This window comes from Chlamydotis macqueenii, chromosome 11 (assembly GCF_036417535.1).
Source record: "Chlamydotis macqueenii isolate bChlMac1 chromosome 11, bChlMac1.mat, whole genome shotgun sequence".
Lineage (NCBI taxonomy): Eukaryota > Metazoa > Chordata > Aves > Otidiformes > Otididae > Chlamydotis > Chlamydotis macqueenii.
This window is the reverse complement of record NC_141566.1, coordinates 23,182,291-23,209,768: the sequence shown is the minus strand read 5'-3', so window position 1 is coordinate 23,209,768 and position 27,478 is coordinate 23,182,291. Positions and strand designations below refer to the sequence as shown.

At 52.5% G+C, this 27,478-nt stretch overlaps 1 protein-coding gene across 2 annotated transcripts in view; it reads right to left on the bottom strand.

The window, feature by feature from the left end:
* The window catches only part of LOC104486925 (dual specificity testis-specific protein kinase 2-like), a 29,768-nt gene extending 7,556 nt beyond the window's left edge, over positions 1–22,212 (bottom strand). For both annotated transcript variants that reach the window (XM_086756330.1, XM_086756329.1), the window contains exons 1-2: positions 22,170–22,212; positions 4,405–4,604 (exon numbers count right to left, since the gene is read on the bottom strand). In XM_086756330.1, coding sequence (XP_086612456.1) covers positions 4,405–4,593 — 189 coding nt within the window. In that variant the 5' untranslated portion in view covers positions 4,594–4,604; positions 22,170–22,212. The remainder of the gene's footprint in view (positions 1–4,404; positions 4,605–22,169) is intronic.
* Between the last annotated feature and the right edge of the window lie 5,266 nt (positions 22,213–27,478).

Genomic DNA, 27,478 nt, shown 5'->3' with positions numbered 1-27,478 from the left:
CACAGTCATTTGCACAAGTGCAAGGTGCTGTCCATTCCACATAAGCTCCACTCCAGCGATGCCTGCCTGGGTGACTGGGGACAGCTAGGTCCCTCCTGTCCCAACATATCACAATGCTATTTCTTTGACAAAATTTGTGTGTTCCTTGGGCTGGAGCAGTTTCTCAGCCCACAGTGAGTTACCGCAGAGCTGTCCTTCTCCCTTCCGATACCTTACATTCAACGTCCCTTCCCAATCGCAGCCTGCCCCACACCTCCATCCCTCCTTGTTACCTGCTCTGATCACTGCACAGGCTGCTGGCCACACTCCTCATCTCCAGTTCCTTCTGCATCCCTGCCCATGGCAAGCCTTCCTCCACCCAAGCTCTGCCACATAGACACAACAAAGAGAGCGCAGAGCCAGTTCATCTCTCCCTCACATCCCAGGACTGAGGTCCCGTGTCCGTTTCCCAGCCACATGCTAACCTGATCCTCTGCTACGGATTACCACCGGACATTTCATTCCTAGGGCTTCCCTCAGGCAGGGATACTGGAAACTAAAGAACAAAACCCAAAATGCTTTTCCCCCACCTTACAACACTGAACAGACTAAGCAGGCATTTTGAGGAGGCAACTTGCTGTCCCCTGTGGAGGCACCAGGGTTTGGCAGCACTAGACGCAGGGGTTTCATGCAGGCTGCAGGATGTGCAGGGGTCCCCTGGCTCTCAGCCCTGACAGGACCACCCTGGGCCCCTGCACGACAGCTCATGTTACCTGGGTTGACAATCCAAATAGTTTCCAGACAACACCACAGAGCTCTGTGGTTCTTTAACATTTCCATCATCAATTGACATCTGTTTTAAGGAGATTCATGTATCAGGTGTGGCCCACACTGATGTCCTGCCAGCTCCCCCAGGGCTAGCAGAGAATCCAGCCACGTGTTTAATTTTCTCTCATTTTGATGTTTAGACACAGCATGAGCTGGCTTAAGAGCAGCATGCTGAGTCACCCATTGCTCTCTGTGATGGTCACTTCATGGATAAGGTTACTAGCCCAGGTGAGGTGAACATGCATGTAAGATCTAGCTGGACTGGAAGGAGAGAAAGGTTCATTATAATCAGGGTCACAAAACAAAGTGTCTTGGGAGCAACATGAAGCACTGCCTCCTTTCTGAAGGAACACAACCTGATAGTCAATGTTATTGCTGGAATAACTCTGCCTCTCTACTTGAGCAGGTCGTAAGGAAAGCCAGGGCTCTGACACCCTCACCTGATAACCACAGACTGTGGGTCACTAATCAGATGTAACTGATTATGAACTGTAATTGCACAGATGTAAATATAAGAGATGCTGTCAATCATCTTTGCCCAAGGACTGTGAGTGCCCTTATGCCCAGGACAGAGTACAAGGAGTAGCTGAAATCTGGAAGATCTGAAAAACATTCAGAAGAGCTAATACTGAGTTTCAGTGAGACCTATCAGCTCTGCACAAACTCTGGTGGAGACACCAAGCTACACTGTGATTCCAGGTGAGGCTGCACATCCCAGCTGTACACCAGCAGAGTTCACAAACATTGCCTGGGCTGGTGGAGTCGGTGAGCACTGGAGAGGTTCCTGTCCACAGGCCAATGCAAAGTCCAGCTTGGTCTGAAGAAGAAATGACTGAAAAGCAAGGGTAGATGCACACCCAGAAAAAAGTAGTGGGAGAGATGGGCAAAGGTAGCGGCCTCAGAAGGCCTCTTCCAAGACCACCGGCCCTAAGGCTTTGCTCTGGCTAACCTAGAGCAGCCCTCAGTCTGCTCCAAATCACATAAAGTGTCCAGTTTTGTCCTGGATTGGTGTGAGAACTAGGAAAGTGCAGAGGAGCCTCCAAGGTATTCTCATTTCATGCTAACGAGTGATGAAGGATAAAGATCTGATGTCAGCCTTGAGTGGAGAAATAAAGGTGAAAATCTGACACTGGAAAACTGCAGAAAGACAGCGAGTGGGACTGTGCTTCCTAAAATGTATGAAGCATTTTGAGGGTTAACAGAGAAAGAGGTTGCTCAGAGGCTCCCTTTGGACAATGCCTTAAACTAGCCTCAGAAAAAAGGTGCTTTGCATTGCTCTCCTGTTTTTGAGCACCTCAGACCTCTATGTATCTTTCTATGAGAGAGCTGCCAATGAAAGCAGCTTTATGCGTTCCCTGAGAGAAACTCATACTTGAATAGCTCATTATTGCACATCGGAAAACTAAGGCAGAAAAAGAGGGAAAGTACCTTGTGCTCAGGTCATGCAACACATAGTCCACAGAGCAGAAGGCTGTCCCCAGACCTATTAAGTCTGAATCACCAAGCAGAACCAAGTGAATCCTCCTTCCTCAACCAACCCACACATAACAACTCCTGAGAATGGGCTTAACCAAAGAATAAAGGATGGGAAAAGCAACAGGCAGCCAGCACAGCCAGTGTCAGCATTTTGGGGAGTCTATGTCCTTGCTGCAGGAGCGCTTTGGAAGACAGCATCTGTTGGCAAAGAGCTTCAAAGGACCATTGCCAGTGAGGCTTCGCAGCAGGAGTGCTGCTGTTCAGGGTTACAAGTCCACAGCAGACTGGCTGACACAAGATGACCACAACTCATCAGAGCACTTGGTTACGGCTGCACTTGAGTCCCAAGACAAATATTAAGTCCCCACAAAGGACTGTCATTGTCCCAAGTCCTCCTCCACTGTCTTCTGACTATTTGAGCCATGGCATTTCATGCAAAGTTTATTTTTTTAACTTCTTTTTCTGCTTCTACTTCAAGAAGTTATTTAATTTTCACTCAAGATCTGTGTCTCCAGCCTGCCTACTGCTGGAATTTCATTCACTACCAAGGCAGGTGGAAAATGTCACGCACGGAGGAAACAGCAACTGTTACTATGAAAATCTGCTAGATAAAGGAAAGAGAAAGCGATGGCAACAGCACGCTGTGTAGGTGGGTAAAGCAATTACTAGATGGAGGCTGTGGTGGGGTATTTGTCATGTATCGCTCTGGTTTGCAAAGAGCTGCCATAGACCTTTGGCTGGAGATTTCCCTTGAACAGCTTTAGTGCACTGTCCCTGGACCTGAAGTTCACCCAAAGGCTTTATCACAGCACCAAGCCCAGATGCAGCAGAAGAGGAGACAGAGCCTTGAGAAAGCAATGTGCGTTTATCTATCCGACTTGCTGGTTTTCCACAGTTCCATGGTCAGATGCTGCTAGCCTGGCTCCATTAGTTTCAACTGGCCACATGAACTCACCCAGAATATGTCAGAGTACTCCTCTGGCAAGAGCACCTTACGCTGGCCCAGGAGAAATGTGCAATTATGATGTTTGTTGCAGGGCCAGTCAAGCTAAGAAGCTGAAGGCAATGGCAGTCAGGCCCAGTTTGTTTCCACTGCCTCTGTGTCATGTTCCAACAACCAAGACCAGTGTCAGCAGCCACATTCTGGAGGGCTGCTGGGAGAAGAGATAAGGTAGGCAAACCTGGCCACACTGCAAAGCAACATGGCATCAGCTCTCAGAGATGAAGGCTAAGTCTCACTTCCTAACAGGAAACACCTCCTTTTGCTTTGCTGTTGCTAGAGCAGCAATCACTGAGGGCTGAAGGGAAAGAGCCCCAAGTCCCATCCACTCCCCTCAAATAAGCAGTGGCACTCCTGGGCTGAGGATCAAAACTGGAGGAGAAGCAAAGCTAGCAGCACCCTGGATCCTGTGCTTGCTCAGAGAGGGTTAAATGAACCCCCACGCCAGTAGAGCTTGGTGCAGGGAGTGACTCACAACAGCCCCAGTGAGAAAAGCAGTTTTGGTTTGGTGACACACCATCTGCATCATGCACTGGCTTGCAGGGAGCCATGGGTCCCCTGACATGAAGGCAGCAGAGGCAGAAGTGGATGGACCAGCAGCCTGCCCCAGGTCCCCTGCTCTTCCCCAGCATCACTGTAACACAGGGCAGCAGCCAGAGAGGGGTGACAGCGCTGGCATCTCCACAGGGTGTGGGTGGCAGGTATTCTGGGAGACAGACACAGCTTATTTTTACATTCTTTTTCTCTATATATTTTGTACAGTTTTGACAACAAAACCTGCACAGAGCATAAATACCCCCTAATCTCATCCAATACCCAGTTCAGCTCCCTGACAAGCCCACTGTATGGCTAGATTACAGTATCAGTTAACATTGATTGATCGAGTCTGCCCATCTCCCTGTTCACTATGGAAGGGGAGATGTGCATCAAAGGTGACATGCTGGGTGCGTAGAGTGGGATGTCCTTTCCTCCCTCATCCCATCGAACCTGCCAGAGTGAGCTGGGAGGGATGAAGATGTAAGCTCGGGGACAGTTTCCTCAGGTGAGGCACCATCTACACAGCCTCAGCAGCTGCTCAGCTGCTCTCACACAGGTCGCAGGCTGCCTGCAGGTCAGTTTACCTTGTAGACCTTGGAGAAGAAGCCGCTGCCTATCATCTCAGCGTTGAAGTTTTCCCAGAACTCTAGCTTCCTGACAGCGATGCGCAGCCTCTGCCAGCGGTCCATGTGGTAGTAGGTGTCAGATGACTCACCATAGTACTGCATGGGGCTGGAGGGCTCCGGTGCAATCAGCCTTGCCTCACACATCATGAAGGCAGCAGCTAAAACACAGCGTATATCACAGTGAGCCAGCAGTGACATTTGGACATGAAACAAATACCTGCACTAGAGACCAGGACTGGATGAGGCCTCAGGAACAGAGGGAGAGGAGACGAGGCAAGGCACTGAGATGATGCACCCTGCAGCACCCGTTGCGCTGGGAGGCACCCATAGGCACTGTCTCCTGGACAGGTCACCCTGGGCTCAAGCCTGCCTTATGCAGGTTGTATTTGGACTTCTTTAGACTAGAATCTAAAGATGTCAAATTAGCATATATTCACTTACACCTTCTAAAGGTTTACGACAGAGAGGATGCGTCACCTTCAGCATACGACAGTGCAGCCCAGGAAAAGTCCAGGGGACTCAGTCTGGCTCAGTCAGCTTATGTTGGGTTAAAAGCCATCATGTCTAAATTGGGCTTTTAGCATAGGTCATGTGCCACATACTAATGCCACATATGTTACCTCAGAGCTTTAGACAGGGCTTAGCTACTATTGCAGCCCGAGGGTCATGGCTTGAGTGTGCTAGCAGGAAGCACTCAATCTTAGAAGGGTCCTCACTTGACAGGTGCCTACAGTTAATTATAAACCCTAAAGAATCACAGAACAAGGAAATGCCCCAGCAACCCTCCTCCCGTCTGTCTATCCTGAATTTGACTCCAAGCCCCAAGTGCCTCTGCTAAATTATCTTGCTTTTCCACTGCTCTGAGTCTCACACTTCCCTCTCCAGTCCCCTGCCTCCATTCCTCTTTCTGCCTTTTATAGCACCAGGCTCACACTCCTCCAAAGCCATATGCCATCCTTCCCCTTCTCCCCACATCACTTGCTTTACTGCTACTTCCAAAAATGCAGGGGAGGCAAATTCAGTGAAAAATGGGCTTCTGTCACTCTGAGGGAGGTGAATAAGGCACCTATTTCTGGATAATCATAAACAACTGTTGATATGCTACAGAGATGTCTGAGCATCTCACAACATGTGTTCAGATTCCCAGAGGCCTGGTGAGCCGCTTTGTCAGACTGTAACCAGATAAGATAACAGTCAACAAAGTCTTCAACGCTTCTAGCTGCAGCAAAGGTAAGCTCTACCCTCCCTAAGTTTCTGTCCTAGGTCTTGCACCAACAAGATGCTCTATCAGCATCCCTTGATCTCGTAGATTACTTCATAGCTGCTTTGCTTCTAAAGGGCGAGGCAAAATCTGCACTGAGACCTGCATAAAATATTTGCACTGGCCACCTCATCCACCCAAGATCCAAAGAAAGAGAGGCGAAACAGAGACAGACAGGTCTCATGGCAGGGCTAAGCAGGGCAGGCATTCAGGAAGAGCCAAAGGCTGGGACATGCAGTAGGTGAGCAGACAGCACCGAGCAGGGCAGGGATCCCTGACCAAACAGCAGGCAAGCTCCAGTTTGAGACTCAGGAAGCTGCAACGCAGGGGAACAATAACAAAAACTTCTGAAAGCAGCCAGACTCCAAAGTCACCACCACAGGACAGTCCCACATAGACTGCAGGAATCCAGTCCCAACATGACACATAGGCTCCCCCCAGATTGCACGGTAAATATCTGCAGGAACAAAGCCCCAGAACTGCTCATGAACAGGGGCGTCCATGGCCATGATCAGCAGAGAGCACTCAGATCAGGCAGGGCATGTGAAAGAGGTTACAGGGCCACAGCTTTACCCCTGCTCTGACCCAAGGACAGGCAACCAAGGAAAGTCCCATGGTGGGACACAGCTGCAGGGACCTGCCTGGAGGTTTCTGCCTTGGGATACACTGCTCCCGACAGCCAGCACCATCTGAAATGCAGTTGTGCTAGGCCCCCTCCTATTCATCTCTCACCTGGGCACTGGCATGAGGGAAGAGGCTGATGCAGAAGCAGGGGACAGGACTCACATCAATCACAACCAGCATTGCTAAAGCAACCCTGCTCTGCCTGTGTCACCACTGAAGGCGTTACCTTCCCACAGGGACGCTTCATCCAGATTCTGCAAGGATCTCTCTCTCTGGTGTGCAAACCAGCCCAGCTTTGGCAGGGCTTGGGGCATGGGTGCCACAGGGCAAGGCACCAGCACAAGCTAGTGGCAGGATGCAGCAAAGAGCTTTTATGGCCCAAGGCCAGGCTCAGCACACAGGGCTGTAGAGCAGGAGGGCAGGCACAGGAGGTGCTGCAGCTCCAGGCCTAGCAAGTGGTGCTTCCCACTCAGTGAGATACAGAATTGCTCCTCCACACCCTGCACAACTGGCAGGGACGTGAGGGGATGGTGACAGGCTCTGACGGATCCTGCTAGCCCCAAGCTGTCAACAAAATATGGAGAAGGAATAGCAAAGGGTGGCCCTGAGCATCAGACTCGTCTTTGAGGATGTACTCTCCGAGTTTACCCACTCCTGTCCCCACTCCTGGGATACAGGTTTGCCCTCTCCTGTTGTGTGGATGGCGAAACAGTAACACAGGAAGCCACCATCGCACCCTGGAGTGTGGGTCACTCCCTGGCAGAGGGAGCACCCCCAGCTGCTGCTCCAGCCACCAGAGACACCTTTACCCAGCAGGCTCCAAGAGCCTCTCCCTCCACTTCAGCACTCTCCAGCAACACAAGAAAGAGGAGCCTTTCCTTGCTGCTCAGCTGCCCTGACCCCCAGCCACTCTGGAGCCCCTCTTGCCTGCATGGTCCCCTTGGGCAAGGCAGGCTGCCTGGGGCTGCCTCTTCCACAGGGAATGGTTTCCTTTTCAGAGGCCTCTCTGTTCAGCGTTTTTCCCACGTACCATCTTCTCCCGCCATGACCTAGTTCATGAATTGCCTCTTTGTCCAATAAAGAATCCCTGCAGCATCCCCAGCACGTTGGGAACGGCCCCTCGCATTATGCCACCGAGTGGGAGCCTAGTCTTTATTTTCTTCTTATAAATGCAGCTGTTTGTCCCCAGATTAGTGCTGACACGTAGGCTAGGGGAGAAAATGGTCTTTCAGAATGTCAAGATTTATTTGAAGCCTTCCTAGGAGCTGGGGACAGAGGGGGAGAGGGTGGGAGAAGGACGGGGAGCAGAAAGGGTGGTATCGGGGGACAGCCCACAGCCCCAGGCAGCAGAGCGGGGCCCATCCTTGGGTCACCAGCAAGATTTAGAGCACCAAAAGCCATGCTTTCGTCTGAGTGGGGAAAGTTCTGGGGCAGCTGCCCAAATCCCTGGTGCTCCCAGCTCAAATTCAAGCTATGGCAGGGACACCAGGATCAGGCACAGGAGGAGGCTCGGCCCCTTCAAGGCTGCCCTGCCTGCAGGAAGAGCAGAGACAGAGCAGGGAGCATGGTGCCACGGGCTTCCACCATGCTCTCCCAACCTGCCCGTGTCCCCAAACCCTCAGCCGTGCCCACAGTGAGCAAGGAGTTCGCTCTGCACACAGCAGCCAGCCTCCCAGCTCCCAGGCAGCAAGAAGCACCAAGGAGGCTCACCGGCACCTGGGAGATGTTTGGATGCTGTGAGCCATCATCGTGGGAACCCACTCCTCGACAGACTAAAAACATGAAATTAGTAGTTATTGTGAAAAGCAGACCTGGGGCACCGTCTTCCTCTGGGCTTTCCTCGTCTGCAGACACCAGAGAGGCACCCCCACAGCACAGGGAAGGTTCCAGCTCCCCAGCAGCGCTTGTTGGGGCTGCCTGCACTTGCTGCCAGGCCACAGGCCTGGCAAGGCTCCAGCAGTGCCCAGGCTGGCAGAGAAAGCAACCTCGCAGCCAATGCATGGCTCCAGCCCCACCGCCACAGCTGGCTCCAGCCCAGGGAAGGGCCCAGCAGAAGCAGGTCAGCATTGAGGGGTTTATTGCACCTGTGGCTCCCAAGTAAGCCACCAGCTCTCCTAGACCTGTGCACAGCTGGACTCAGCACTGAGCTCAGGCCCAGGCCCGGGCTCTGCTGCGAGGATGCAGACCCCATGCCCGTTCTTTCTAGACAGCAAATTTTCCTGTAAAAAGGGAAGAACAGACTCTTCCCTCACCTGCCAGCCAGCCAACCTGCGTCCTCTGCTGCTGTTTCTAGGACTTTTCTTCCTGCCATCAGGAAAGCAGAGAGCTTCTCCCCAGCCTCCTCTGCCCACAGTCAGAAGGCCAGACCGGGCCCAGGGACCTCCCTGGACGGGAAAGCCCAGAGTCCACGGCTGGAGCCTTGCCCTGGGGACTAGCATGTAGAAGGCTATCTGGTGCTTGCTAACACGCCATGCAAAAACCTTCCGCGAGTGGGATCACTCTGTAAACAAGATGTCTTCCACAGGACAGCAGGGTGCCAGCACTGGGGTGCACAAATGGGAGAACTCGCCCTCCTGGCTGAGGAGGGGCTGACTGACTGTAGGTGTGCACATGCGTGCAGGACGTGGCCTCGGGGGGATCGAGTACAGAAGGATGTTTAGAAACCTGTAGATGCTTATCAAAATTTTGTAATCGTTTAGCACTGGGGTTTACCTGTTGTGTTGCTGAAAATGATCTCAATATTCTACTGACAGTTGTTTACATCTCATCAATAAATCAGGAAATCACTTCAGTCCCCAGATGGTTTAAATCACATGAGTTGAGTAGTTTTCTCCTGCAGTGCATGTGTGGGGTGCACAGGCAACCTGCAGCCCTCTCCATCCTGCCCTGCCCATGCTTGGCTCAGGCAGACGAAGGGATGAGCACTCCTCACCTCCCAGGTGAAAACACAAAGCAAAGCCCAGTAATGATGGTGATATCAGATGAGATAATCTGTCTAAGCCAGATGACCAAAGCACCTCAGTAGAGCATTTATCTCTGTCAACAGAAATGGACTTTCTTCCATTCTGGCTTTTTGTAACAGACACCAGCAAACCTTCTGGTAGCATAAAGAAAATATAGTAAGTCAAGCAAAACCAAAATGGATTTGTTGACCAATACTATGTGGCTGACCCCTAAAAATATGTCATTAGTATTTCTGAGTTCTTGATCCAAGAAAAAAGGAAAAAGTATTTCCCGAATACTCCTGACTCGGGAAGTAGGCTAAAGACAGCCCACAGCTCCCACTGTCCAGTGAGAGGATGGGTTCCCACAGATAAAACAGTGACATTCACCACTGCAAAGATGTCAGAAACAGCTTCTAGCATCAACAGGGACCAGCTGGCTTTCCCTGGATGATGTCATTACACAAACTAGCAATTAGCTTTTCATAGACATCCTCATACACATGAGAACATCAGTCTAAGCTTGGTTATTTCTCTCAAGCTAACCCAAATACATTTGATCCCTCCAATCAAAAAGACCATTTTCTGTTGGAAAAAAAAAATAAAATAAAACAGAATCTAGAATGCAAATTCCTCCCTCCATAGGAAGGCAAATTAAAGTAAATTACACAGCAGGGATAAAGGGATATTTGCACATCATTTAAGCATGAACACATTTTTCATAAAATGAAATAAATAAGTACAGCACAGGAAGTAAGACCTAAAAAGCTCAGGGTAAGTTACTGGCAGGATAAATCATTTTCACTTTGCAAATGCAAGTGCTTATTATGCTGGTGTCAACAATGACATCTGTGAGCCACAGACCTGGATGAAATCCTGCCCTCCTGGGATGGCATCATGCTCGTGGGGCTGGGATCACACCCTGGTTTGCAATACCAGCTTTCACTTAGCTGCTTTGATTTCAAACCTATCCCTTGCCAGGTAAATAAGAAACCTTAGGAAAGATCTAAAATCTGGGAAATTTGCTTCCCCGGGAGATTTAAACACAAGGGAAAGTCACTAGAGAACTGACAGCTAAAGCATCCTTCTGTTGAGGGGAAAATGCCAAGTAATAGGGAGAAGGGCATTATAAGATCCAGCAAAAGGGAACTCCAATGATCCAAGAGGACAGGAGGTTCTTGGCACAGGTAAGTACAGGTCATTGTTATAGCTGGCCACCGTGTGCCATAGATCTTCAAAATCCGAAATAATTAAAAGACTTCACGTATGTTACGCTGAGGGAGGACCTAAGCATTGGAAAAACTGATCACGACAGAGTCTTGATCTCACATAACTTATAAACTTTATCCAGAAAGTAATCTAACCAAAAAGCATAAAGTTTCCCCGTGAAGATATATGGCTCTCCCTACAAGGGGGAGACAAACTCTTAAAATCTTCTGGCCCTAAAAATCAGTATTTCCCCAAGGCTTTCAAGGAAGAGATTAAGTATCTGTAACTTTAGCTTTAGCAATGAACATTTTTGAAGATAAGTGGAGAGTGACTGGCGCCTCTGGCAACCAACTTGCCCCCTCCCCACAAGACAATTCTACAGGGGAATGAAGATACAGCCGGCCCCCTCTTATAATGGCTTTCACAAAACTGATACAAGACTCATCAGGCTAGGACGCATGAAGACATTTAGGCAGCTAAGATGAAGTTCGGCTAAGATGCAGTCGGTCACCTAAGCCTCCCAAGAAGAACTTGGCTGCTCCACACTAAGTTTTGGGCAAGTCTAACCCAACCATCTGTGAAGGTCTCTGTGTGGAGTCCTCCCCGGTAACACTCCCCATGCACAGAAAGTGCCACTGCACTGCCTGCCAGATGGGAAATTAGTGGGTGTTTTGAAGGAAGAGAAACGAAACAAGAACAGCTGACAACACAGTCTCCAGGGCAGTCAGCAGAGAAGGCTTCGAGTTGGCTTGCCTTGCAAAATGGATGCTGCTCAACGAGGCACATGGATTCCTTTGAGATGAAAAGGTGCAGAAAAAATTAGAAAAAAAAACAGTCGTAACTCAGCAGTCACAAGCCTAATCCCACGCATTTACTGTCTATCTCTGCTCCCTTTGCTACACTCTTCATGCATTTTCTGTGATTTTTATTTTAATCCTGAAGACTCACGGTACAAGACCCCTAATTGATGTCATATAGCACTTATTTCACCAGCATATATAAATCTCATTTTCTCCTGATATTTAATTGACGCTATACAAATGAAAAAGCAGGGCAGGGCATGTGGGTGTTTAAAAGGAAGCTCAGCATGTGGGAACTGTCAAGCATTTGAGCTGGCTAGAACATCCCCAGCCCACCCTCTCCATCAAGAAAAATGCATTAGAATGAGAAAAGATACTGTGACCTTGCTGTTGAAACGTTTGAGGCATCATCTGATAGCAATTACTATAACTTGTTTCTTGTTGCAGCTCAGAGACAAGGACTGGAGGCTGCGGAAGGACCAGGGAGAGAGGTGGGGGAAGTACTGTCCAACTGCCCATGCGGGCTGGGCTCCTTGCAAACCCAAATGTGCCCCACAGCAGGTGAAAGCCGTGCCTTTTATCTTTGGGGTTTCCAACCAAAACTGCAAAGATAAATCTCAAATCTTAACCACTCTGTGTTGTTCCCAGAAGCCAAGAGATTATTTTTAGGTCAAGGATTGTTCCCAGTGCAGATGGCCAGAGTCCTAGGCTGGAATAAAGGCTCAGGCTGTCTGCCATGCCCTGCTGGTGGGTCACCCCACAGTGAATGAGCCTCTGTGCCCATCTTTCCTCAAATACCAAGGGCCAGTAACAGCACTTTGCTAGTTTCACAAGACATTCTGATATCTCAGCAAGGAAAATCCCATCTGCGACAACCAGCATTGCTCCTCATCAGGGAGAACGTGGTTTCCTGCCCTCGGGTCCTTTCCTTCATGTCTTGCTTGGTCTCCTTTGCCACCTCCTGTCCATAAGAACACACCAGGCTGGAGATGGCCACGCGTTCTGCTGCAGGCGCACTGGCAGCTCACCACAGCAGCAATACCTGGCACTCACAGTGCTTTTACGTTCAGTAAGCTGCCGGAGTGGTGCATGGTCTTTGCCAGCTGTTTCTGAGCAATGCAAAAGCTCCCTCACTGAGCTCCACACACAAGATCTCACCACACCTGATGAGTAGTTTTCCTCCTAAACTTAGTCTCTCTCTTTTCAAACCACTGGACATCACTTGGCTCCTGCCAGCTCTTATACCTAAAAACACCCATGAAAAACACTGAATAGAAACAGCACCAAATCCCCTGAAACCGCTTCATTTTGGGGATGCTTAGAGGGCATTAACTAGGCTTTGAACTTTGGGAGCCAGGTGGGCAGAAACTTTATTTTACACGTGGAAAACCATCAGGAAACGGCTCAAAGTCACAGAACTGTCCCAGCACCATTTTGGAGAGGACCTAGTAGACCTGAGACCCATGCTCCAGCTATACCTCTATTCCTCAGAGGCAAGGGGAGGAATTGGGTGAAGAAAATAGCTAATGGGGACCCACCTCCTGTTGACTGCTTTATCTACAGACTTCCACTGAATGATGGAAAGAAGAGCCCAATTGGTCCTTGCAGTATCCTCTAACACTGTGGTGCTGGCTGCTGTTGGGGACAGGGACAGCCTGGAGGGACCACAAAACCCAGCTCTTTTGAGGTTGTTCCTAGGAAAACACTAACCATTATAAACTGAATTGAACAGTTCGAGGTCTTTGAAATCTGTAGGCAGGCAGACACCAGAGTCACCACTGTGACCATGCTGCTCCACAACATTATTCATATATGACACAGAAAAATCCTGGAGAAGTGGCACAGCCCAGTGAGTAAGGAGCTGATTTGGGAGCTGACAGGGTGGACCTGTCCTTCCCTTTGCAGCCTGGAGTCATGCTGGGCGAGCACTTTCGTCTCCTGCAGTATTAGTCTGGAGCAAAGAGGCCCACAGCTCTGAAGGTGGGGATGGGCATGTTTCCCATTTCACACTCAGGAAGGGCAGAGTAGCCTCTGGCAGAGCCCCTTGGAGGCTGGATCAGGGCAGAGCCAGCACAGTCTGGCTGCTGGGTCTTTCCAGAGCTTCATCTCCTCCTGATCAATATGAAAGCACCCTGAGGCAGGGTACCGCACCCTCCCCAGCACCTGGCAAATAGCTCTTTGCTGACATTCTCCCAAAGCCGTATTTGCATCAAGCGGGGGAGGGACGAAGGAAGGGACAGCCCTGCGGGACTTGTTGCTGCCCTGTTTCCACAGGAAAGCCGCACTCTGCAGCATCCTGCAGCCAAGATGGGAGGTGAAGAGCTATGGACATGGCGCAGGCACCTGTGTCTCCGGGGCTGGACCAGGGGCTTTTGCACCAGCTGCAGCCAGCCAGGGAAGGAGCATCTGCTGTGCCCCCTCTCTGACTCCAAGTGGCCTTTTGGCCCCACATCCACTTACAAATCATCACTTCCCACCATCTCTGGGATGCAGCAGTGCAGGATGGTACAGTGGTACATTTTCCAGTCATCTTAGGAGCTTGATCAGTTGACAGGAGAGCAAATCAATCCTTGGTTCATCAGGCACAAAAAGCACTCATCCATCACCTGCATGCCCCATTCACCACTCTCAGGCAAGCAAAGTTTCTCATTTTAAGTCCAGAGCTGCCCAAAGAGCCCTGCTATCACCATGGGCCCACCTCTCATGCCGTGGCACCAAGAACCAGCGCAAGGCACAGCTCAACATTTAAATGAAGTGCAAATGGGAACCGAATAAGCTCTTTGAACTGCCCTGTGCCATTCTTTGGCAGGTGCACAGGCAGAGCAGAGGGTTCAGTTGAAACACAGCAAACAACTGTGGCAGCTGTCCTGAAACAGGGGACCTGAAATAAGCCACGGTCCAGTTGGAATCCTATGCACTGGGGCTTCCAGGACACTTGAAGGTACCAACAGAAGGGTGACGGCTATGTGTGTTGGGTGTTAGAGGTCTGATTATTACACTAACTGCAGGGAGGGGATGCTGCTCTGCCCTGCGGGGCTCATGGGATACTTGAGGGTGGGAGCCCAGCCACGGGTGCACCCAAGTCTGCAGGGTGGAGGAAGCAAGCTGTGGGCTGTGCTCTGACGCTCAGTCGTAAGGACGGTGCCCACCCACCCCAGCAACCAAAAGGACATCAACAAGGTGGGATGCATCCGTGCCCTGCCAGCAGTGCTGAGGACGCCACAGAAGGATACCCCAGGAGGTAGAACCAGTCTTCACTGGGAAGTGCTGGCCTTTCTCCAGTGACTATTAAAACCACCAGGGAGACCCGCTTGGACCATGCACCACACTTTCAGAGAACTAAACATAGCGAGAGGTGATCCTGGGCCCCAAACACCCTTGAGGCTCCGGGCCTTAGTTTGCCTTTCTGCTGACAGCAGCCATATGGGCTGAGAGACACCTGAGGGAAACAACTTAAGAACTAAGACAAAGTAAACCCAGTCTTTAATTTAAGGGCCACCTCCCCTCTGACAGAGGATGATCCTTTAGCCTGCAGTTGCTGCCCGCAGGCTCAGCAGACGCACCAGCCATTACCGAAAAGCATCAGCATGCAGAGAAAGCCAGAGAGTGGTGGCAATGCTTTTTTAACTCATGCTCACACCAATGAACAACCCGTTGGATCTGGTCACAACAGAGGCACATTAAACAGCCTCACTGTATATCCCTCCCTGGCTCACCATCACAGCTTCCCACTCTTGTCCCGATGCCCTTCCCCACTCAGTGATGCTTGGCCTCTGCTTCATTTTCTGAGCTCTGTGAGATCCAAGGCAAAAGTAAAACATCATCCTTCTGTTACACAGAAATAATTAATTCTATTCCCTTCCTAAAAAGACCACTTTCTCCCTCTCCCTATTTGTGGGTCACAGTTCAAGGAAAAAGGTAACCCAAAGAGTTGCTGAGAGGATGAAGAAAAGTTGTCCCCAACCTCCAGGTCCATCGGAGGCAGCGGAGCAGCCGCAGAGGTGGACACGCAAGCAGGCAGCCCCTGAGCTGGCTGAATTTTCAAGCCTGCATAATTCAGCAGTGAATTTGTCTCATACTTCCTCATCTTGCCTCCAGCACAAGATGTATGTGCTTCCCTGAAGGAATGGCTCCAGTCTAATTTTAATTAACTCTTGATCCACCACAAGAGGATGGGCAAAGCCTCCCCTGGGCTGAGGCATGCCAAAACATCCCTATTCCCCAGCCCTTTCAGCTCAGCTCCCTCTGGAGTGCAGAAGTGACTAGTCAGAACTAGGACCTTAGATGCACCAAATCGTCATCTGGCTGTGTTTCTCTCCCTCCTTTACAGGAGCCTCTGAGGCACTATCCAGATAATCCACCACCTAATACTGCATTCCCCATAACCTCCCTGTGCCTCATTTCCCAGTCTGCACAAGGAGGAGAATTGCTCCAGCCCTCACAGTGCCACATTCCCTCCAGCCCCTCTGCAGATGTGCCGCCTTGGACTGAACCACCCGCATTCTAGGCAGGACAGCCCAACAGGATGAGGTGGTGGTGGTGATGGTGGTAGGTCCCCAAGCAAGAGGCATCTCGGCAGCAGACCTGAATCCAGCAAAGGACACAGACAGGTTGCTAAACCTGGTGTGGGACCTTGCTGGTTCGGAGCAGTTATCCCAGGAGAAATGCTGCTCCTTGTGAGCTTAAGAAGCCCCGAGCGCACATTTCCCCTTTTGCATTTTCCACTCTCCAGTCAAAGCAAGACTGTAGTAAACATTCAGCAGATAAAGCTGAAATCCAGTTATAGTATCTCAGACATTATTATTCCCAGCAGTGGAAAACTAATCATGGCAGCCCCATCGAATACAGCTGGCTCATCCCCAGTGCTGGAGCTATGGTCTTCAGCAGCTAAACAATTGATCTTTCCAGGCAGCTTAAAACAAATTAATGAAAGACAAAGAGCTTGGAGCAAATTTTCTCAGTCTTTCACAGATAAGGGGCAGAAAACCCCTTTTCTGCTTCTTAGCCCTCTTCCTGCAAAAACCTAGTGCAATATTATTTCAACAAGTTTAGCAAAGGCTGCTGTGCTTTCAGTCTTTCTCAGCACTGGAAAAACACGTTTTCAGACCTGCTTTCATTGCATTACACAGCTCATGCACAGAACAAACCACCCCCTCTCACAATATACAAAGTCAGGAGGTGACAAATCCTCTTGGATTCACCAGCATTGAAGGGGGCTCATTTCAGCCAGCCCATTTCTCAGCCTCTGCCGCCTCAATCTTCCCAGGACCTGGCGTGATGGCCAACGCTGGCGTGATGACCAACTGCGCACCTCTGCTACCCTGGCCGCATCAACAGGCACACAAGGAAAACATACTGGCTTCAAGACTCTACATTAAAAGAAACATGACTGAGGTCTCAGCTGTGGTGACTTGCAAACGCAGATATATTAATTCACTTTTTTTTTCCCCCCTGCAAGAGAGTAATTCATGCTCACAAAAAAAAAAAAAAAAAAACGAAAAACCATACTTCAAAAAACAGCTGCTGATGGCAGGAGGCCAGCGAGGGAACACCCCACAGGCACTGGGCCTCTCCATTCCATCGGTACACAGGGACTAAAACCACAGTAATCTACATGCTGGAAGCTGCATGACATAAGTAGGTAAGAAATAATTTAAAACCTCTTGCTTTGAGATGGAGGTAACTGGACTCATCTCAGCACAGTAGGCGAGTGCTTTCTCAGAAGTTCAGCATCTCCATAGCACTTTCGGACTCCGCATCCCTGCCCTGCGCTTGGCCCTTGTCCCGGCCCCTTGTAGCCTGGCTGTGCAGATGCAGATGTAGACAGTCTCTGCTCCGATATGTCTTGCAGGACACGTCCTGCAAGACATAAGTCCTTCCCAAGCAGTGAACGAGGGAGAGCCCAAATCCCGCTACGTCAGGGCAGGCTCTGTCTGTCTGCCCTGGCGACAGTACCCCAAGCTTAGTTTGCCTCAAGCATCCAAGACTGCTCTCCCTAACACCCTGCTCTCCTTCCTCTTCACTCTGAGCCTTCCTCTTGCCACCGCCTGCTGTACTGAATCCACCACTGACTTACTAAAAACCACGACTTGTGGGAAGCTGAACTTCAGCTGGCTGACAAGCTGCCCAGCTCTCCTGCACACCTCAGAAAGTCAGGTTACCCCTGCTAGAGAAATCAATCAATCACTTACCCCCATTAAATCCACTTCTCCCTGTAATGCTATACAAACAAGCAGTATTTGCATGACAACACACGTTAAAAGAAGTTTCTCAAGGTAAGCAAGCTGCTTCCAAGAGCCCCACACACAACATCACAGCCAGCTAATGCCAGGTACACTGAATGCAGTAAAGTCTCTCTCCAGGGAACAAGATATCTCTCAGTAGCTCCCAAAGGAGAGAAATAGAGATTTGCACCTGAGATGAGCATTTTCCTGCCAATGCAGCACAGCAGACTGAGCCCCTAACGCAATCCCAGCTCCGTACAGATGCTATCCTGTATGAGTCTCTATTGCAAAGTGAGAAGACTTGGCTATCACTAACAGATGGAAAAACGAAAGCTAAAAGGTAAGAAAAGCAAGGGACTTGCCCAAGGCCAGGTGACGAACTAGTTCAAGGCGGGGTGTCAAGTCTGACCTGAGGGGTGAGAAAGGCCCCCCTTCACCCCGGGCTCATAGACTCAGCTCTGCTCACTTGCCTTTTGGGCTCTCACTTGCAGCTCAGCACAGAAGGGATAGTGATTTGTACCGAATAGCTCTCACTGCACTTTTTTCTTCTATGAACCTACCCAATAAAGCTTTTGAAACTACAGACATCTTCAGCCATAGAACATACTTTGGCCAGAAGCTGCACAGCTCAGTAGGACAGCCTGCTGCACAGGGAGCAAGAACTCGATCTGCTGAGACCAAACACCATCCCAGGCCGCACCTGTCAGTGCTGACTGCCGCAGCAGGCTCCCCTAAGGTGGCTGCAGAGCCCCGAGCCCGGCTCCGGCAGAGCAGCAGCGCAGCGAGCATACTCCCCAGCTGGCAAGCTTATGCCCACAGTGAGTTTGAAGACCGTGATTTGCTCACTGACCACTTCCACACCGAAGAGGGAGTGCAGCAGAGAGGAACCTCTGCTGCAACAGAGCAGCCGAGGAGCAGGAGGCTGGTGAAGACACAGTTCGTGCAGCTTACCTCTCCCAGGACATCCAGGCTCATTCCCACTCCATTGTAACTCCAGCGGCTTAGAATCATAGAATCACAGAATAATTTCGGTTGGAAAGGATTGTTAAAAGCCATCTGGTCCGACTCCCCTGCAAGGAGCAGGGACATCTCCAACCAGATCAGGTTGCTCAGAGCCCCGGCCAACCTGGCCTGGAATGTTTCCAGGGATGGAGCATCCACCACCTCTCTGCGCAACCTGGGCCAGTGCTCCGCCACCCTCAGCGTAAAAAATGTTTTCCTAATGTCTAATCTGAATCTACCTCCCTCTATTTTAAAATCATCACCCCTCGTCCTATCACAAGAGGCTCTGCTGAACAGTCTCTCCCCATCTTTCCTGCAGCCCCCTTTAGGCAGTGGAAGGCCGCTCTAAGGTTTCCCCAGAGCCTCCTCTTCTCCAGGCTGAACAGCCCCAGCTCTCTCAGCCTGGCCTCACAGCAGAGCTGCTCCAGCCCTCTCATCATCTGCGTGGCCTCCTCTGGACTCGCTCCAACAGCTCCACATCCTTCTGATGTTGGGGGCTCCAGACCTGGACGCTGCGCTGCAGGTGGGGTCTCACCAGAGTGGAGCAGAGGGGCAGAATCCCCTCCCTCGACCTGCTGGCCACGCTTCTCTTGATGCAGCCCAGGATGCCGTTGGCTTTCTGGGCTGCAAGCGCACATTGCCAGCTCATGTTGAGCTTCTCATCCACCACCACTCCCAAGTCCTTCTCCTCAGGGCTGCTCTTCATCCATTCTCCACTCAGTCTGTGTTTGTGCCTGGGATTGCCCCGACCCTTGTGCAGGACCTTGCACTTGGCCTGGTTGAACTTCATGAGGTTGGCACAGCCCCACCTCTCCAGCCTGTCCAGGTCCCTCTGCATGGCATCCCTTCCCTCCAGCGTGTCGACGGCACCATATAGCTTGGTGTCATTGACAAACTTGATAAGGGTGCACTCTATTCCACTGTCCACATCACCGACAAAGATGTTGAACAGGGCCAGGCCCAATACTGACCCCTGAGGAACACCACTAGTCACTGGTCTCCACCTGGACACTGAGCCGTTGACCACCACTCTCTGAGTGCAGCCACTCAGCGTGACTTCAGCAAGCTTGCAGCAGTATTGAGCTGACCCACAGCACACACACATTATCTAATTACAGCTCACTGACGACACAGGAGCAGCACAGCACCGGCCAACCACTTGCTAAACAGCAGCAAGAAAACACTTCGTGTTCAGTGGCAAGAGATGTATGACTTCAGCCTTAAGCACTCATGCTGAAGATCAGATGGGGCAGGACCCAAAGCATTTGTCATCAACGCTCAAAGTTGAAAGTTGCCTCAGAAACTGTGCTCCAAGTCAAAACCCCATGCCCTCACCTCACATAAAGCCAGGCTGCTGCTGCTTTACATAAAGTCTTCATTGCAAAATCTGCCCTTAGGGGAACAGATTATGCAAGACTTAATTTGAACAGTGGGAACGACCCTGAAGTGTTTTCTTTAAAGGCCCTGAAGTTTTAAACTCTGGCTGCAGGAAATCACCAGGCTTCCAGACCCCAGCAGCAGAAAATCAGCTTCTGTGCTCACAAGGAAGACAAGCAGCAGCTCTCCCCATATGGAAGGTAGCAGGGAGGTGGCAGAAAAATCACAACTTCTGCCATAAGAGGGCTTATGGCCCACGCTTTCCAGATGCCTCCTGTGCCACTCTCCAGGTGCAGCCTGAAGATACCAAACGCACTCCCGAAAGCTTTGTCAACTGGTATGGAAAGGCACTTCAGTTACGAGAGGACCTCCAGTTTCAGCCCATGAGCTTACACACTGCTTTGGCTCCTCTGAAATGTCACTAGAAAGCACCAAACCTGATGATCGCAGGGCTAATAACTTAAAGAGAAAATAACAACAGCCTGTCAAGAGGAAGCAGCAGCAGTCGGGATGCTTAGGGGTTTACCATGCGAGCAGGACCTTGCCTGGCAGACCAGCACAACAGAGATGCTGGAAACACAGCTGCACCTCACCCCACACAGCCTCCCCACCAGGTGTGAGCAGCGACCTTCCTGCAAGAGTGTCCGTTCCCAGCAGAGTACGATTCAACAGGAAAACGACAAGCACACACATGCTGGGTACCCGGAGTAACTCGGGCCTGACTCCTGCTTGTGGAGGGACTGCAGGCCTCCAGTGAGGGCCTTGTGCGGCTCTCAGTGCTGCCTGGTCTCCCCCACGCTGACTGGCCCATTCTGTGAGGAACTGAAATCCCAGCTTTGCAGCCTGAAGCATCCCTCAGCCTCACAGCTCAGATCCAGCTGGGTTTTTACACTCTTTTTCTGTTTGAGAACAGGAGCTCTGTAACTCTTGCCTTGTGATCTACAGCCATCCACATGCAGGTAGCTCTGCCTTGAACACCTCAGCTCCAGCTGGCAACTGTTTGGCCCTTTGCAGGTCCGTGCAGGGCTAGGACTGACCTTCCATGATAACAGCAATCCTTTCACCACTCAGTGCTGCCTTTGACCATTTGTTTACCCCACAGCTTTACTTACACTTTGCATGCAGGTTTTACATAGCCTCCAACTCGATTTTTCCTATTGTCTGAGTGTTTGTTTTTTTTTAAAAAAAAAAAAAGAAAAAAGAAAAACAAGCTACATTTGGGATTGAAGCTGAAGGCAGGATTCTGCAGCTCTAGCATGCTCTCTCCTGAGTACTGTTTCTGCACTGGAACTGCCAAACTTGGCAGGGAAATGGAAGAAAGAGACCCTGGAGCGACCCAGAACAGAGGCAGGAGAATCCCACCTGAGCCATCTCTTGCTGAAGCAGGGCCCGGCTCCAAGGGCAGATCCATCTCTCCAACCCAGGCACACCAAGAACCGGCAGGGGAAGAGGGATCTTTTCTGCAAAGCAGAATCTGGGCTGAAAACACATCTCTCCTTTAGCAAACCGACCTGAGCCAGCACACGCACAGTATGTGCAAGCAGCATCCATCAGAGCTGCACCAAAGGCAAACTACTTGCTTGGACACGGGGAAGGCTGGCACAGAGCAGCTGCCTAGGAACTCTGCACAAGGCACAAACTCTGGGGTTTTTCTCCCCTTGAGATCTACATTTTTCTTGCTGTTTTCCAAAAAGCCCCGAGTCCTTCTCTGAATTTAGACTCGGGACAGCACGGGTCTCCACGGAGCAGCCCCGCATCCGCTCGGGACCAGCCCTGGTCCGCAGAATGGCCGGGCCGCCCGCCGCTCCCTGGGCGGCCCTGCCCCGTCCCCGCCCGCTCGGCCGCTCCCCTGGGCACGGCGCTGAGCAGGCGACCGAGATCCCCAGCCCCCAGGGGAGGGAGCAGGGCGGCCAGCGGGTGCCGCTCCAGGCGGCAGGGGCGGTGGGGTCCCAGCGCCGGCGGCACCCGGCCCCGCCCGGCCACAGCGGGGACGCGGGGGCTGCTGCCCGGGCCTGGGGCGGCGGCCGGGGGCTCCGCTCCCTGGGAAGGGGAGAGACGGGGGTGCTCGGGGAGCGGGAGGGGGGGACGACACGGGGGGGAACATGGCAGGGATATGGGGAGAGACGGGAGACGGCGGGGACACGCAGGGGGATATGGTGGGACACGGGGGAAGACCACAGAGGGAAACAGCGCAGACACACGGGGGACACAGGAAGGGACACGGGGAGCGGCAGCCCGAGCCCCGGCTCGGGGCCCCCCACCTGGCCCGAGCGCCCACTCTCACCTGCTCCGGGTCAGCCCCGCCGGGCCCGGGTCCTGCAAGACGCGCTGCCCGCGGCTAGGCTGGCCTCTGCTTAGCACGCCCCGGCTGGGGTCGGCCCAGCCCCGCCCGCCCCAGCAGCGAGGCTCCATCCCCCGGGCGCCGCAGCCCCCCGGGGCAGCCGTCCCCCGACCCGCACACGGCGCCGCTCCCGCCCGGCAGCCCTTGCCGCACTGTGCTGCCCGCGCCCAACACCCTCCTCCCGCAACGGCGCCCCGCCCCACCTCAGGGATCGTCCCCAGGCAGCGGCCCGCGCCCCTGCCCGGCCCCTGGCTGCCCCAGCAGAGGCGGCCGCAGCGCCAGGCACCCGCGGGCACACGTGCCCTGCCTGGCAAGGACACCTCTGCGAGACTCCGGGCGAACAAACGGCGCCAGGCCCCGGCACCGGGCCTTCCCTGCCCTTGCACGAGGCCAGAAGGGCTCGTACGACCCCAGCACAAGGTAACAGCACTTTTCTGTTCCCGCCACTGGGCCGAGCCTCCTCACCTCTCCTCCAGCTCTGCCGCCTCTCCCAGCTCTCTCTGTCCCTTTGTCCCCCGGGATAAGGGTGCTCGGAGGGGGCAGCTGTACAGCACCCACCACCAGCACGTGCTCCGGCTCCCCGTCTGTCCCACGGGGCAGGAGCAGGGCCACCCCCTCGTTTGTGCGACGAACACCGCCACGTTCCTCTGTTGACGCAAATGGTGCTGCAGCACGGGGTGAGGGTGCCCTGCGGGTTCCAGCAACCCCATGACAAGAGCACCCAGCACCCATTTAGGTTATTTGATGAGGACAAGACAAACAAAAATCTGGGTCATGCAGGAGACAGCTGGGACTGGAGGAATGCAGCCGGTGACAAGGGAGGCTGGGGAGACACAGCCAGAAACATCTGTGCTGCTTCAGTGACTGATGCACTCCAGAACCGGATGGAGCTCCCAGGACAGCAATGTGCGACCGAAACACGTGCCCAGCCCTCTGACCCCTCCACAGCACTCCTGCCCCCACCACAGAGCAGGAGCAATCAGTTCCCCACCCTCCCAGCTCCCTGGGGCCACCCCAAGCACCAGCAGCTGGAGGCACATGGAGCCAGGAGCTGTGTTTATCCCAGGCAGCAACACAGGCTGCAGCAGAGACGCGTGGAGCAGCCATGCAGGCTCTCCTGGTGAGTGTCCTTAAATCCTCTCTGCAGAGGGATCAGGCAGCCTGGGGAGTTTCCACCAGTAAGAATGAAATCAGGTGGAGCAAAGATGGCTAGTTGGATACAGCAGGAAACTTAATTTTAGGGGCATTGCAGACCCTCTTCCCCTGACACACCATAGACCCCCTCCATCAGAACTGGCACAGGGGACTGACATGTGGAGAGCACCATCTCACTGCTACAGACCCACACTAAGTTTTACCCACATCTCCCCAAGGCCCTAGACACGAGGTCTTGAAGCCTCTTCTACATCGACATGACAACCACCAACAAGGGAAGCAACAGAAATCCCCTCTCCCTGGGATGTCCGGAGGTCAGGTTGACCACGTGAAAGGTAGGTTCTGCAGATCACAACACAAGATGCAGTTTCAAAGCTGCTTTCTAGTACAGAAAGACAGCATTTAGACGTAACTAGCTGTTATGGCTCTTAATGGCTTCTAGATACCGGACTTTAAGAATATTCACTGCTCATTTACTGCTATCTCGTCAACACGGTTGCTAAGATGCAGCTGTACAATGAGAAACCATCCTCAGAAGTGTCCTTCCACTGTGGCACAGGATCTGAGAGCAGCTGGCTAGGCAGCTACTGCGCCAAGATGCAGGGCAGCAGTGACCCACAGAGCTGCCCAGCCTGGGTGTACTCACAAGTCAGCTTTGGGCTACAGACCCCTCCCTCAAATGCAAGACCATTTCAGGCACATTTTCCTTTACCACCAACACCACAAATGCAGTGGGAACAAGCAGATTGGCACACGTGGCATCAGGAGCTTGTCAGCAGACTGGCACCCCAGGGCTGTCGGTCAGGCTGTGCTCTGGGTCCCCACAGCTTCAGGGCTCCATTTCCTTTAGGGGAAACAGAGAACAGGATTAAGACGGACTAAAATAAACTCATTCACAGGGCAGACATGTTGGCAAACTCAGCAGATCCAACAGATCGGACAGGCAAGTCTGTTTGCAGGGTGAAGCTCCCATGACCAAAGGCTCACGTTAGGATGCGGAGGCATCTCCAGTTACTGTGGTGGTCAGTCCCAGGCACGTCTCTCCTTGCTGCAATGCAGTCTCCACTTCAGGTACGGCTGGCCCAGCTTGCTGCCCAGCCAGCTATCCTGCTTTCCCTGCCCTCCCTCCTGCCAGCTCCTGCAATGTCCATCAAGAGCAACATATTCTGTGCTAAGGCAAGAGGAGAACCCCAGCTCCTTTTTCCCCTTTTGCTTTTCTCAGCACACCAACACCCCTTCACAGGCTGCGTACCCATGTGATGCACCTGGCCAAGCTTGTGACCAGTTACGCTCTACAGAGCGCCCTGCTACATCATTCCGCCTCACCTGCACGCACAGAGCATCCATTGATCACCTGTTGTCCCTGGAACAAGCAGCAGGCAGAGCAGCCCTAGCAGTAGCTTTCTGCTCTTACAGCTACCATAGAAGCTGCGAGCTATCGAGCAATCATCAGCAGGTGTCAGAGCAGAGAGGTGCTGCACACATGCTCAGCCCCAGTCCAGCTGAACAGCACACAAGCGTCCTGGACATCACGAGCTGGATGGCTCAGTGGCCCCGGGGGCCTCATTGCTAAGGCGAATGAACACCAGAGAGGCAACCCACCAGAATACCACTTTCGAGAGGACACAGTGCCAGCAGTAAACTTGACAGTGTTGATGGCTGAGAAGCACCTGCCTTACTCTGCAGAAAACCACAAGAAAACCCAGGTGTAAGTGCCATTTATGTTTCCTCTTGCAAGACTTTCCTTCTCTTGTCTAGGTGCACTTTTCCTCTGGCAAGATCCTAAATGATGCCACCATCTCTCCCAGGTGCCCCCAGCTCCTTGGTGCCCCCAGCTTCTCCCAGGCGAGCTTGCTCATAGCCCCCAGGCACAGCCAGCAGGAGCAGGGGCTCCAGAATGTCCGCAGCAGCGTGATCAGGCAGCAGCTCTGTGGCAACAGAGCCTTACAACCCTTCCTCCGCTCCTGCTTTGATCACCTTAGGATTATCAAGGCCCCTAGGAGGTTGCCAAGGATGTTCTTTTCTGTGTGTGTGCTGTCACTGAAGTCATTCAATGAAGGTCAACAGGTGTCCCTGGAGAAGCTGAGCAGCTAGTTAAGCCTCTTATCTGAAGCCCAGCCCAGGACGCCAAGTGCTTCTGGGCATTTCCAAGCCAGCCAGCAGCCATACTGCCCCATTGGAACTTGTGGGGTGATGGCTGCCTGCCCCAAATGCTGGAGGTCTGCGCAGGTGGATGTTGAAAGATCACTGGCAGAACCATGAGTGTGACAGCCACAGCCAGGATTTGGTCTCAAAGCATCAGCCTGAAGAGGAGCATCTGGCAGGTGCAGAAAAGCCTACAGAAAAGGTCCAGCACACAGAAAATCCATCTGCTGAGGAGGGATGGGTGCCCAGGTGCATTTCAGTGAATATTGTGATCTTGGGAGAGCCACTTTGCCCCTGGGACCCCCAGCTAGGCCGGCAGAACCGGGCAACAGAGAGCAACAAAGAGAGACTTGAGATGGGTCTAAGCACCTGGCTTTTCCAGACCCAAATTCATGGAAATCTCATGTCCTCCAAAGCACAGCCTGACATCACTCTGTAGATCATTTGATGCAGTGCAAGATATTTTTCCCTTTGTGCTCCTTGGAAGGTATCTTCTAGAAAAGACTTGTGCCTCCACACGTCCACCACTGCCTCCAAGTGTTTGCTCTGCCTTGGGCAATTCTGGGGCTCATTTGTCATTTCATCACGTCAAAGACAGTCCAAGTCTGACTTCTGCCAGGTCTTGTTATCTTCTTGCCTGAACTGGACCCATCTCCTGTGCTGCAGTTGCCACTGTGTGGCTGTGGATGGTAACAGCAGATGTGAAAATGCTGCTTCTGCAGCTTCCCACTCATGACCATGTCCTTTAAATCTTCTTTCTAGAACAGCTCATTTGGTCTTCAGTAAGCTAAAACTCTTCCATTATAAAACATAAACTTCTATGATACTCACAGACATCCTGTAAAGCGTCTGCAACATTTTGAATAAGCTGACAATGTACTGACCCTTTGGCCCTCTTGGGGCCTTTTTTTGCATGTTTATACAGCACTCGGCATAACAAGATCAAGCTAGATCATAGGTACTGCCAAGTTTACTTATAGCCATACCAGCAAGTTCAGCTCTGCCCAGTTTGCAATGCGACTTTCTCCATTCCCCTTTTCCTTCAGGGCTGCATGCCCTTTGGGGTATCTGCTGAGGCCTCCCTCTGGAATCAAAAAGCTAGAGAAATCACCAGTTAAGTGATTTCATGCTGGTCCTGACTTGCTCTCAGAGCAGCACAAGCTCCCTCTGCCCCCAGTATGTCCACCCACGGGGCCACCAGTGTATCACCACCATAGGGACATGCTCTGCTCTTGTCACACACTTACATCCTGCTGCCAAGAGTGAGGGACAGCCTCCAGGCATTCTCTCCTCTGCTGCTCCCTCACCCACCGCTCCCCACTGGAGCCAACAAAACCCACTGTGGATCCTCATTCCGATTTCCTCCTGTGCTACGTTCCCACTTCCCTCACCTCCACTGGGTACTGAGCCGAGCTGCCATGGCCCCTGCGTGCTGGCTGGGCTGGGCTTTCACTCCTGCCCAGCTCTTCCTTTTCATGCAAACCCATCATGGAGGAGACCTGAGGTGCCACCACTCGTCCCTGCAAAGGGCACCACCAATTCGGCACCAAGAGGCCAGTGCTGCAGAGGTCCGAAGAGCAGAAGCCAGCGGCGAGGCCAGGATGGAGACACGCCACCCCCTACCCAGCGGCTCCCCCCAGACCTGCGGGGAGGGCGCGGCAGCCTAGCGCCAGCACTGAGCCTCGCTGACTCCCACCCTCCACAGCGCCAGGCCGCAGGCGGCGTTCCCAGCCCAGAGCCGCGCAGCAGTCAGCACAGAGAGCGCACAGAGCGCAGCAAGGCACCGCCTGGCCCGCCAGGCTCCTGCCCCGCCCCCAGCACCGCCCACGGGGCCGAGGACGCGACCCCCGCCCGGCACCGCGGGCCCCACCCCCGGCGACAGGGCGGTCGCGTGGTCACGTGATGGAGCAGCAGGTGGCCACGTGGTGCCGCGCGTCCTGAGGTCACGTGAC